The sequence below is a fragment of the Molothrus aeneus genome, chromosome 2 (assembly GCF_037042795.1).
Source record: "Molothrus aeneus isolate 106 chromosome 2, BPBGC_Maene_1.0, whole genome shotgun sequence".
In the NCBI taxonomy this organism is placed as follows: Eukaryota; Metazoa; Chordata; class Aves; order Passeriformes; family Icteridae; genus Molothrus; species Molothrus aeneus.
In genome coordinates, this window is record NC_089647.1 from 29,529,746 (window position 1) to 29,543,254 (window position 13,509).

Below are 13,509 nucleotides of genomic sequence, written 5' to 3' on the forward strand. Positions count from 1 at the left end.
CAGGAGTTACTTCAAACAAAATCATAACTAGAGGACACCGCTTCTTTCTTTCTGTCCATCAGTTTGCTCTCACTCTCTGCTGCTCCTCTTCTACTGTCACGAGTGCTTCTGTAGCCATGTAGTAAATAGATTTAGGAACTGATGTCAAATCTGGATTGGTTATTTTTACTGGATCTGGATCGGTTATTTTTACTCCAGTTAGTTTTTTACATGACTTAGCACTTACTTGCACAAATGGTCGTGTTGACGTAATGGAAGAGAGCAAAACGCTGGGGGCTGAGGAAGATCAGACCTGCTGCTGATAGCAGCAATACCTGTTAGTGTGGTTTTAAAGTGTGGGTGGAGCTCCAAAGCCAAGGTGGAAAGTTTGATGTTGCAGCAAGGTGATTTTGACAGCTGTGGAATATCCAAGACAGTGGATTTGACTTAATACTGCCTTTAGTAAAGATCTACTAAATAATTTTAGAGTTTCAGCTATTGATTTTCTTCTCCCTTTTTTAGCCAGGATTCTTGTAAATCTGTTTACAAGTTTTGCTTTAGCGCACTTTAAATTCCAGGCATTTTAATGCAAATTTATGGAAAGTACATATCTTTTCACATTAAGAGAGCTGGGGAAACTTTTTCAAATTAATTGAAGAGCAGCCATTTGCAAATTATATGTAAAATAAATAGGCAAACGTTAGGTACTGGTTGATGAATAAAAGTCACACTCTTCTAGGCCAATTTTTTGTGCAGCTTGCTGCTGCAGCAGATTGGTAAAACCAATCCTGGTTTTACCAAGATGTCATGATGGTGGATGATTTGCAAGAACTAAGTGGTTCCTCTCCAAGGCATCATTCTTCCTTTTCCATTTCAGGAGTACAGTAGGATTATTAATTGCCTGTAGAAGAGTTAAAGTTTGGAGTGGGAGAAGGGACATGGGGGTTTTTACTTTTTTGTGAATTTTAAGCTTACATTCTCATGTCTCTGTAGTGAGAAATTCCATGTTCCTCAAGCAGTCTTCTGTGTTGTGGAGACCTTAAATCCTATCTAAACAGAGGCTGCTGTAGTAGGGCATAGGAACACTTGGTGGAATTCTTTACACATTATTTATCTTAGTTCTGCTACTGCTGCATTTCTGTTCTCTTACTTAAGGAGGGCAGTTTATCAATTTATGTTTTTACTCTGTTAACACCATAACAGAATTGAATGACAGTTCTGCTTCAAGGTAAAGTGGGCACCTTATTGCAAAACATGAATCTAATATGACATAGGACCCTTAAGAATGGGGAAAAGAAGTTGGGAAATGTAGGTAAAGATGGAAAGGTATGCAGTCTTGTGCGACTGGAAATTGCATAAGAAGTAGTTCAGGGATGACTTTAACCAGTATGAATATAACTGGAGAAGAACAAAGAAGTCTTTGGTGTAGTCTAAAAATAAAAGGGAATGAAATTACTTATTTTAGGTTAAAAAATCCAAGTCCTAGAGATGTTTGCTGGCAGAAAACCTAATGATTTGTCAAGAGGGTTTTTTTTCAGTTGTAGGATAATCCATTCATTTTATGTCTTGTGGAATCTTCTGCTAAATTATCTTGGATACTGTGGAGTGGAACGTTTTCCTCTGAATGTAGTTGTTCCACTGCAGACCTCATTCTGGAGTTGTGAGCCCTTTTAAGTATTGGGAAGAGCAGCTCTCAGGAACTTCCTAACAGAGAAGTGGGTGGTTCTGCAGTGGCACACTAGAGACTTCAGAGTTCTTAGATGCCCAGTGTTCAACAGTTTCATGTTGTTGGTTCTTGTGTGTCAAAGCTGTAGGCTGTGGGTCCTGTCCTTTTGGATGAACAAAATTGTTATTAATTACATGTTGGCTGCTCTTTAAGTATTTCTTCCTTTTATTTCCTCTCACTAAGGACTTGTACCAAAAGAAGTTGAAACTGCAAGACCATCTCCTTTATCTAAAGCTTTTTTCTTTTTCCTTGCTTCTTTCTTTCTCTATTTTTTTCAACTCATGTCTCCTCAGCTGTCAGTACTTGAACACTTAAAAGCACTGAATCAGTGGAACACTGTTGTCCATGGAGGAGTTTGTAAATGGATATAAGCTACAGATGGGGCCTCTGAGAATGGGCAGTGTGCCGGTCAGAGGTTTTACTTTCACGTGCTGAATCGTTGATGCAGCTCAGATGGGCAGCTGCTTTCAACACCCCGATGTTCTTTCCTCCATACAGGTAAAGCTGTGTTCCTGGCACGAGACAAGCACCATTTGGCAGACCTAAGCCATTTGATCCGTCACGACGCCCCGTACTTGTTTCAAAAATACGTTAAGGAGTCCCATGGCAAGGATGTGCGCGTCATCGTAGTAGGAGGCCGTGTGGTGGGCACCATGCTCCGCTGCTCGACAGATGGGAGGATGCAGAGTAACTGCTCACTTGGTAGGAAAAGCATTGCTCATAGTTTTGATCAGAATATTTCAACCCAGTTGAAAAATCACAAAGCTGACTGAAGTAAGCTGCAGGTGTTATTTTGTGTTAATTGTGCTTGCTGCTGGGGGGTTTAAAGGGGAAACATGAGAGTAAGGATTAAGTAAGAAGCATGTTGAGCAAACAGAGAAGGAGAGATGATCTTTGCTCAAAGTGTTTGATAGATGGGATGATGACAAGTAGGGGAAAGTTCTAGAACACAAATGGAGCAACTGATGTGGTAATGGCAGTTTGCTAATGCTATGTTATCATTTGTTTCATCTTGTTGAGAGGAACAGAATATGAAGGAAGACAGAAAGCAACACTTAAGGGAGGTGGAGGAGTCAGTCATTTGGCAAGAGAGTAGAAGAAAATGAGTTAAGTGAGGAAGCTGTTGAAGGCAATAAGCAACTGGATTGCACTGGATTCATTTTCTATGCTGCCTTAAGTCTATCAGGTTTCTACCTGCTACCTCTTCCCACAAAGACCATATCTGGGAGAAGGAGGAGGTTACTGCATTGATTGTAGCATGTTCAGAACTGAGATTCTGCATAGGTTTGGGTGTTGGACTTGAGAGTTTCTGAGGGTAAAAGGAGGAAGGACGCTTGAGGGTGCCTGGCTGAAACTGTACCGAACCTGAGAAGGGATGGGATAAAATGTATTCATGTATAGTGCAGTTTTGGTTAGTCAAAATGCCTATGAGATTTTAGTTACTACTTCATGCAGAGGAAATATAGCCTGAAAGATTTTTCTGCTAATTTTTTTTTTGTTTGTTTGTTTCTTATTATTTGGGTTATTTTTCAATTTAACTATTGTGATATATGAAGCTTGAGCCAGATAATACTTGGGTGATGGACTGTGAACCTGACAGCTGAGGTTCAGACATAAATGTTCCCTAGTTCTTGCTTTAGAGACAGTAACCTGTGATAGCAAGTAGAGAGGTATGTGAGCAGATGATGATGTCTTAATCCCCATTCCTCTCAATTATATCTGCAGTTACAGTTGTAGTCTTACCAAGAGCTCTAGGTTTAATTTTCCTGAAATATTTCTTCTGATCACGTACAAACATGTAAGGAAAGCCTCTACCTTAGAAGGAACAAGGGTGGTTTGTTAGGTCATTTTTTTAATATCCTGGGGTCATAAAAATGTGTATTTTTTCTTGACTAAAAAGTCATCGCTTAACTGTTTTTAAACAAGTCATAATCTTGACCTGCCAAAGGCAGGTCAGAATCTTTTGAAATCCTGGTGTGGCATCAAGTTCATTAGTAGTCACTGTGGAAAGGAGGTCACTTTCTGAGTCATCAGCAGTGTGCTTGCAGGCTGACTTTGAAGCTTCCCAATCAAAAATCACGGCCTGGTTGAGAAGGATGTCAGTCCCTTGTGACCTGAGTGCAGACAGCAAGTTCTTTTCCCTTTTTCCAGGTGGTGTAGGAATGATGTGCTCGCTGAGCGAACAAGGCAAGCAGTTGGCAGTCCAAGTGTCAAACATCCTGGGGATGGATGTGTGCGGCATTGACCTGCTGATGAAGGACGACGGCTCATTCTACGTCTGCGAGGCCAATGCAAATGTAGGTTTCATTGCCTTTGACAAGGCTTGTAATTTAGACGTAGCTGGTATCATAGCGGACTATGCCGCTTCCCTGCTGGCCCCCGGCCGCTTGACGCGGCGCATGTCCTTGCTCTCCGTGGTGTCCACGGCCAGCGAGACTAGCGAGCCAGAGCTGGGCCCTCCAGCTGGGGCCGCTGTCGACAACATGAGTGCTAGCTCCAGCTCTGTCGACAGCGACCCTGAGACCACGGAGAGAGAGTTGCTCACCAAGCTCCCGGGGGCTCTCTTCAACATGAACCAGCTACTAGCCAATGAGATCAAGCTCCTTGTGGAGTGATGCCACGTGTAAATAGGTGACCAACAGAACTCTCTCTTGTAAATTTTTTTTTTAAACCAACTTGCAATGCTGTTTATCAGAGACGCTCAGAGGAATGAGGAGAGGGGGGTGGGTGTGTCAGTCGAGAGAGCAAAAGTAAAAGGCACACGTGCTGTGATTGCTGTCCCTACTCATTTGCAGAACATTAAATTGTCTTCATTCTTAGTCAGTTTTACGGTGGAGATGCTCAGTTCGTAACCAAGCAGCAATTTTATTTGGATGCTGCTTTGGTCCCCAGATATATTGCAGTTCATGTGTCTTCACAGGAAAGCATTGAAGCGTGATTCACACTTGAAGATTTTCAGAAAGTTGTCTGGCAGCTCTCTAGAAACTTCTGTGAATTGCTGCACCAGTTAAGTCTCTTCTACCTCTGTAAGGCTTGATCCTGTAAATTGTTTAGTGCCTCAAATTCTTTATGTGAGTTGAAGGTGTTAAATACCAAGTATTTCAAAATTCCTTGACACCTACTGTTCCTACTCTTGCAGATGGGAGCTGTAAGTTCAGGATCCTTTTAAAGTCATCACTTTCTGACCTTGCAGGATATGGCCTTTCAAATGATGAGGCTGAGAGAAGTGTCAGTTGACTTAATGTGAACTTTCTGTAAAAATCTGTAAATTGTACCATCTTGGTATTAAGTGGCAGCTTTGTGTCTAAATTCCTTTATAAAGCTTTTAAAGGAGGATACTTCTGTTTTTCTCATTTCAAATCCTGATTTTGGAAGGTATATAGGGGAATTGGTCATATTCTATTTGTGGGCAGAAGTGGCACGTTTTTAACTATTTTTTGCATGGTTGGAGGAGATAAACAGCACTGTAATGTTTGGTATACAAAATGATGTTTAATCTAAAAATGTGAAAAAGAATTACACTAGTTTAAAGCAAACGTGCATCGACTTGTATTTGTTAGTGTTTTAGTCTTTCTGAGAGAGATCTGCAATGTTAATGTTCCTTTTTCTTTAATACATGCTAGTCCAACACTCCCTTCTCTATGCCTGCATCTTTAACAGTGGCCAAAGTGAAAACACCGCAGACTGTTTGTTAAGAAAACACTGAGTTATAGCCTGTACATTGGTGGGGGGTTGTTTGTTTGTTTTTGTTTGCTTTTTTTTTGGAGGGAGGAATGTGGTAAGGTGTGGAGGAGGGAAGAGCTGGTTAAAAGTGATTAGTCATCCAGAGGAACTTTAGAATAAAGCTGCAGTTCATACAATACTTACCAGGCTTACTTTTTCCCCACTGAACATAAAAACTTGATGTTGGCATAAATCCAAAGAGTATAACTGGGGAGAAATATTCAGTTATTAGCTTTGGAAAACGTGGCAGATTTGAAAAAGGCAAAAAAAAAAAAAAAGAAGGAAAAAGAAAAAAAAAAAAAGAGAGCTCAGCCAGAGTTTAAAACAAAAAACAAAAAAACCTAGGTCCACAAACAATTAAGGGATTGATCCTAGACCCTTACATGTGTGTGGTGTGAGTGCACACACTCGTGTGTGTTTGTGTGTGCGCAATTGTTTTGCTTTATTTTTTTGAGGGTGTTGGCTGTTTAGCTCCTAATTTTTTTCCAGACTTCCTGATTTTCCTTAATCCTTCTGGCTGTGCATTTTGTCATTAGCCTTGAGCTGGTTTGGAAAACAGATAACCAAAACAGATACTGAGTCCATTTTTCAGTCCCTGTCTTCCTCCTCCTTTTCCTCCTCCTTCTCCCTTTTCATTCCCCTCTTATTCTCGGGGTTCATAAAGCCCTGGAACTATATATATATATATATAAATATATATATAAAGATAAGCCTCTTTTTTAAAAACAAAAAGTAAAACGTTTACAATTGAAAAATCATCTTGTGAAAATAGGTTTGTTTGGAGGGGGGTTGTGTGTGTGCAATGCTGCTGTTTTCTGGATATTTTAATGGAGCATGTCCCATGTACCCTCTGAGGTTCTGCACTGCCCACCTCTGTGGCCCTTCCTCACCTCTCTGCTGCTCTGCTGTTTTACCTTCACTTGGACCTTAAACACAACTCACGGACACTATGCAGAGAGTCTTCAAGAGGCAATAAACAGAACAGTATTAACCTACTTTATGGAGGTTTGATCATGCTTCTTTGTACAGTTTGGTTTTTTATTTTAAAAGGAATGTAATAAAATGGCTTTTTTTTTTTTGTAGAATTAAATATTATTATTAAAATCAAGTGAAAGGTTGACTGTTGGTGTTAAGCAGGAGGGTGGACCAGCTGGTCCAGCAAAAAAAAGATCTTCAGCAGTAAAGGTATTTTCAAGTCCTTACTGAGCCTTCAAGTGCACAGGTTATACCTGAAGAATATAAAGGTCTTCAGTTTCTGTGAAGAGTTACAGAATGACAGAACATGAAAGTAATTCTCTAGTCACTGAGCAGTGAACTGTCTCTTCCATGAGCTTTACTTCCCTTGCTTGTTTATCCAAGGGGAATTTGGGGTGGAGGGTGGCTCTTTTTTTGTTGTTGTTATTTTTTCTTGTTTTGTCTCTTCCTTTTTACTAGTAGGTGCCCTGCATTCCTTGACAGGCTGATAGGATCAATCCTTCCCTTTCTAGCTGTGACATACATTAAGCACATGTGGAATAACAGCAGGGAGTAAACAGGTGCTAGTTGGTATACAAAGGCCTTTTCTATCACAGGAAACATCTTTTAGATGAAAGTTAACTGAATATTCTGGATTGTTTTTTTGAGTACCCATAGTATCTTGTAGCTCACAGGAACCTTACATTTCTAACACCCTTTCAGAATGTCTGGGTTACACCTCACAGTTAGAAAATTCATGAAGTAAATATAAGATTTTTTAAAAAAAGACCAAGTGGGTTGAGAGATTTGCAGTTTGACTCCCTTCTGATAAGTTGCTCCTCTGTTGATGCTTCCATGACTAGTTTGGAGATAAGTCTATGCATAGTGGTCACAGAGGGAGACAGGATTTGAAACATCCTGTGCATATGTTTATATATCGGGTATTGATGCTGAGTGAAAACCTTGCTTGAGGGTTCATTTGTACAAATGGGCACACTGTTCTCACATATTACTCCCTGCTTAACCCATTGCTCCTGAAACAGTGAAATGCAAAGAATGGCCTGGGGGTGCAAGGGGGGGTGTCTTGTTTTTACTCAAGGGGAAAAACACCAACAAAACTAGTCCATGGTAACCAGGCAGTGTTTCCCATTGAAGGTGAACTCCACAGATATAAGCTTTTAGGAATTTCAGGAATTATTTTCTTCAATTCCATGTGCTGAAAATCACATGCTAAACTTCCACACAGTTGCACTAACACTACCTCCATATGTGGGTTTGGAAGCATGTGCTGAAAAAATGGTCAACATAGTGGTGGATTACAGTGGTGCCAATACAGCTGATGGTGATACAACTATTTTTGTATATTTTAATGTTTGAAAGAGCCAGTTAGAAGTTTGTTTGCAGGAAAAAGTTTCTTAAACTACATCTGATGAAATTCTGTTCTCTGTAACACTGGAGATTTTATTCTGTTCAGCTTACTGTGTTTGTAATTGATGTATTGCTGTCAATGTATGGATTGAATCCTAATCCTTGTATTTAATGCTTTAATGTGTTTTATAAAATCTTTTCTTGTAATGTTACAACACCTTATCTGTAAAACAGTGTCAATGCTTGATGTTTACATTGACTGTTACATTTTTTGTTCTGAGCTGACGGTCAGTCTTGAAGCCTTTTCTCCCACTTCGTGTGCTATCTTTGCTGTGAGATATTTACTCGGGAAATAACCTCTGGAACATCTGGGTATGTCAGACACAAAGGAGATACTTCTTCGGATGTTATACTGGACTACAAAATCCAACAAATGAAACCAGTGACGCTGGCTAAATTCCCTCATTGCAAAAATCTGTCAGTTAAATACATAAGGGACCATAAGGGCTTAGAGAGACTTTGAAAACAGATTGTACAGTATCTTTCTCATGGCTCACTCTTTTTGAGAAGGTTTATGGGCTTTATGGCTGGTGTGAGACACACGACCCACTCCTGTTCTCTCTATGGAATAGTAGGTGCTCGGACAGGTAACTTCTGTTGCTACTGTCTTTTTTAATTTTTAATTTTTTCACTGTTTTAGGAATTGTTTTAAACTGAACACTGCAGTATTTATAACCAGGTGTTTGCTGCCTTTTCCTTTGTTTAATTTCTTTAAATCTTTCTTAACCTTTGAGGGTGACTTTTGGAGCATTCTGATGGTGGATCTGCTGTTGGAAGTCTCCAAGCCTCCCATGTTTCTAATTTGAGTTGGAAAGCTTTTGGTTTTTTTAGTTTGTTTAAAACAATGACACAAATTACTGTGCGGATTTCGGGTGGGATTTGCTGTTGTGCTATTTTGGGTGACTTATTCTCCCTTTTTTTACAGAAATGTGTTCTAACAGTTCACACTTTGTTACTGTTCTTTGCAAAACTTTTCAGGAGCCAAAAAAGTCAAACAATCCAGAGAAAACCCCTTCTCCCCTTTCCGATGGCAAGAGTGAGAACTTATGAAAAATCCTTGCGAATGTTCCTTCCTAAACTTTTCCCCCCAGTAATGCAAGCGGGTAAAATGGTAAATGCAGCAGTTTGGTGACATCCAAAACCGACCTGTTGTCAGGTAAATTGACACTTTTCTGCTCTTACTCTAACCTTGATAAGTTTGCTAACTTGTCTGCCTTCCTTTCTTCCCATCAGTTCATTTTCGTGATACTTGTTGAATGATTTCTTTAACCGGATTTAGAGAAAACCCTGCTTTACTTCCTTATTTCCCCTCCTTATACTTGTTGACTTGTAAGAAAACTGTCATTGTGCTTTACTGAGGTGAGACAAAAGTGAGTCCCCCATGCAACTGTATGAGGAATAGTTTTGTAATACATTAATTCCCCTTCCTCTTTATCAGTTTTAGATTGTCTTCAAGTGTACTGTTTTAGCTTAGATTTTTGAAAGATATGTTGCTTTCCATTTGCTAAGTGAACATAAAATATAACTGCAGAAGTAAGTAGTTGATAGGAATGAATGAACTAGTACTAAGAATGTTAATTCTATTAAAATTCAATAGACAGGATCCTGTAAAGAGGACAGATGGACGAATATGTGTGCTGCAGAGAAAGACTGTTGAGCTGATGATTTCTGTTTGTGGCGGATGGGGTGACACATTTTATCTTGCCCTTACTGCTGTATCAAAGCACTTGTACATTTTATCCTTCTCTGGTAACTCTCTCCCCTAATCTCAAACAATGTAAAAGTACTGGGTACTTAATATTTTTTTACTCAATTTAAGGGGGAGAATGTTGTGTTTTACTCAGAGGTAAAATATCAGACAATTGGAGTACCCTTCCAAATTGAAGAATATTTCCCTACAAGCAGGCTTCCCAGTTTCCTGATGCAGTATTATATTTCCCGGGACATCTGTAAAGAATTAGCACTTGTTTCAGATTATTTTTCTGTGTACATTAATTACTCCTCTATACCATCATAAACCAGTCAATTTTTCATAGTCTCAGTTTGTATTTTCCTGAAAGAAAGCAAACTTACCAGCAATATAATAAATTGTAGCTTCAAGTTAAGGTGGGAGGGAATAATTTTAGAGCCAAATTTTGCTCTCAATTACACTGAGATAAACCTGGAATCACTCTGTGAAAGTCAGTGGAGTGATATCCGATTTCACTGGTATAATTGAGTGTATAATTTGTGTCTTTTAATGTTACTTGCAAGGTAATTTTACAAACCTGTTATACTTATGTTTCCAATGCTTTTTCCTTTCAGACATACCCACTTCTTGCGTCTCAGCATTGGGCAGGCCTATTCCTTTATTTGTGTATATTTTTGTGCATCAGCTGCTATAGGACACGGGTGTAACACTTTCAGGCATGTGGTTGGGTGTCTTTTTGGGGTTTGTAATAATGTCAAAAAATACATTTTTTTTTCCCCTCAGATTTATTCATTAATTCATGTTGGATCACAGTTCTGCATCCCTAACCTGATTTTAGATACATATTATGTAAAGATTTTCTTGAAAGAAATACAGTACTAGTTCTTTGCAGAGTCTGCAATTCATCTTTGGTGGGGAGAGTTTACCAAAATTTACTGCATTCTCTAATATTTCAAGTTTTAATATTTAATGTTGCTTGAAAGGTGGTTTTACAGATCATGCTCCTTCCTCTTTATGGAATGGCTTTCAAAGCCTTGTGTTGATCTTGGTTGTGCCCAGTGCTTTGCCTAGTGTATGGGGAAATGTAGAACTTGAATAGGCCATGACTTTTAGACAAGGGATGATGATTATCTGCATGCTGAACCAGAACTTCTTCTATATGCCCTTCTGCTGCAACAGAATAATAAAACTGGTAGGTGGCAGCAGCAGCAGAAGACACTCATGACTGTGACCTGAGAAACCTCCAGTACTGGGAGAAATGGATTGCAAAGTACTAACTGGAGTAAGGGGAATGGAGAAGAGAGGCAGAGTCCCTGAACTGTCCCTTTGAATGGTGAGTCTGATTTACAGAATTCTGACCATCAAAAGACTGCTTGTAATACAAGAGGCACATTGATCTATCTCAGTTGGTGTTTGGTTACCTGATGCCCTAATTCTCTTCTTTGATTGAACATTCCAGTTTCCCCTCTGCCTTTATAAGGCATAGTACTTGTCTTAAAAATTAAATTTCACCAAAATCACCACATATATAGAGTACTGGAAAATAAGGCTGAAAAGAATGCATCTAGCCCAGTCATTTTCTGCTCCACAGAAGACTGTTCATATTTGTGCCATTGGTGAAATGTTCATTGTAACCTAGTTTAAAAACCAAGGAATAAATGAGGAAGATTCTGCAAAATATGGAATTTTATTTTATGAAGGTAAAAAACATCCTTACCATCAGCCAATTATCAGCCTCATAGGCTGAGAGTTCAGCTGCTTTTTTTTGCTACTTAAGATATATGTATGCCTTAGAAATGCCATGATAATAAAGAACAATGTTATTTTTGGAGATTTCCTAAATCTCAAGGTAGCAAAAAAAAGTTCAAATCATCGACAGTTAACATTCTTTTTGGAAGTGGGAAATGCAAATTATATAATGTTTCCGAGTTTGTGGTTAAGAGTTGGTAGTTTCAGCCATCTCTTCAGTTCTAAATGGCTCTGAAACTTCTTTGATTGCACATTCCTATCAGGAAAAACATTTTGAGCATGTGCCCCAATCACATATTTTCCCAAGGTACATATATGTATTACCACATACGTTGTAAAACTTCCGTAAACCCAAGAAGTTAAAAAGGATGAGGTAAAGATTAAATGAAGACTATTTTTGAAACATTTCCTTAACTGTATTCATTAATGGTGAAAAAAACATTTTCACCCTGCAGCCTTACAGATGTTCTTGCAAAGCTTCCTGGGGAGTGTGGGCTCCTCTTTGGAGACCTCTGATGTAGACACCATAAATACTTACCTTTGCAGATGTCATCAGGATGTTCCACTGTTACAAAACCTCCACGCTAAGTAATTCTCCTACTAGAGATTAAAATGCTGACTCTCTAGTAGGATGACTGCTCCTTCTGAAAAGAAAATAAGAGGAGAGAGCAGCACAGGAAGCACTGATGAACTGCCTGACATAGGAGAAGTTTGTATCTGGATCAGCTGATAATATGGAGAAACATGTCCAAGTGGATTGGGAAAAAGGAATTATGTCAGAATATATACTAATATGCAGAATACAGCAGTAGCTTTTGTATTTTCATATATGTTTCTACTTCATTTACAGCTAAGTATTTGTCAATAAATTCCAAATTCTGTTTTCTCTTGTTACCTGGGGTAGTCACACTAAAATCAGGAACAACACTTATATACAGGAGCTAAGCTGGATCTGAATTTTGATGTCCAGGCAGCTAAATAGTCTCCAGTGCACATCAGGTACCATTTAGGACCATGGACAACTGGTGTGCTTTTCTCATTAGCTTCTTTGTTATCATATGGCCTTTGAAGGTATTCTGTGGACCACAGGCTGGAAATCCCAGAACTGAATTTTTACAGAGTGAGATTGCATGTGCAAAATGGAAAATATTTTGGATAGAGAATTGATTGGAATCTTGTTAAACATAATAATGAGCAAAGTCTGTATATGAGATGAAGCTCATAGAGAAAGGGTTTTAAACCCAGTCAGGCTGGAGATGTGATGAAGAGAAATAATTTCTGATAGTAGAGGCAATGGAATCTGAAGCCCATGTCAGTCTGTCATCAGAGATAGAAATGAGGCAGGAAAATAGATTTTGCTGATCTTGAGCATTCCCAGCTGTTGCTGTAAGGAGGAGTCTCACCAGACTTGCCATATGTAATATATGCTAGGCATACTGGCCCTTGGGACCTGGATCATGGGGAGAAGAGCTGAAAGTTCCATTGATGCACAAACTAAATGTAGCACCTGCCTACTTGAATGGGTGTAAAGGTGTAACTGTAATGGGATTAAAGGTGTAACTGCACTGAGTTTACATGACAGTAAGAAGGGTGTTCCTCTGGCCCTGGACATGGGTCTGTAACTGCTGCTTCTCAGCTTAGTAGGAGAGAGAGGCACATAAAGATACGTCAGCTTTTTTGATGAGCAGAGACCAAGGTGACTTAGTCACTGGTCAGGAAAGAATTTTATTTTTTTTGTTATAAACAGGAAGGCATTTAGAACACTTTCAGATCCTCCACGGTTCTCCATGTGTCTGTCAGTACAAAAGAGTTCTGGTTTTGTTTTTTTTTCTTTTAGATGTGACATACCCCAAAGCATCCTGTTTTCTGCAGCTTTGATGTGGTAGAGATTTGAAGAAGACAGATTATTTTCCATTCTTGTCATAGACTTTCACAGGCAGGCAAGGGGTGATATTTGTGAAAAGAAGAAATAGGTAGGTTCCTCGTGCTGACTTAATAGTAGGTGATGGATTAGGCTGATAAAAAAGTTAAAATTCACATTGACCCATGCAAGGCATTTTCAAGGTATTTCTGCATCCCTCCTTTGTTCTCTTTAGAAACAGTACAAGTGTTACTAGAATATACAGTCTGCATAGTAATATGTCTGTATTAAGCTCTGCCAAGTCTGCGCATGAAGGGCTTATAAAAGATTTATGTGAATTTCTGTGTCTACTTTTTTATTTGGAGGCAGGTTGCTGTATGCAGCTATGTACAGTATTCT

General features: G+C 39.1%; 1 protein-coding gene across 8 annotated transcripts in view; it reads left to right on the forward strand.

Moving 5' to 3' along the window:
• RIMKLB (ribosomal modification protein rimK like family member B) overlaps window positions 1-13,509 on the forward strand; it is a 50,575-nt gene that overhangs the window by 35,120 nt on the left and 1,946 nt on the right. For 4 of the 8 annotated variants that reach the window (XM_066572264.1, XM_066572269.1, XM_066572263.1 and 1 more), the window contains exons 6-7: window positions 2,204-2,407; window positions 3,857-10,833. In XM_066572264.1, coding sequence (XP_066428361.1) covers window positions 2,204-2,407; window positions 3,857-4,320 — 668 coding nt within the window. In that variant the 3' untranslated portion in view covers window positions 4,321-10,833. Of the gene's footprint in view, window positions 1-2,203; window positions 2,408-3,856; window positions 10,834-13,086; window positions 13,223-13,509 lie in introns of all 8 variants that reach the window. The other 4 variants (XM_066572270.1, XM_066572268.1, XM_066572266.1 and 1 more) reach the window with 3 other exon arrangements.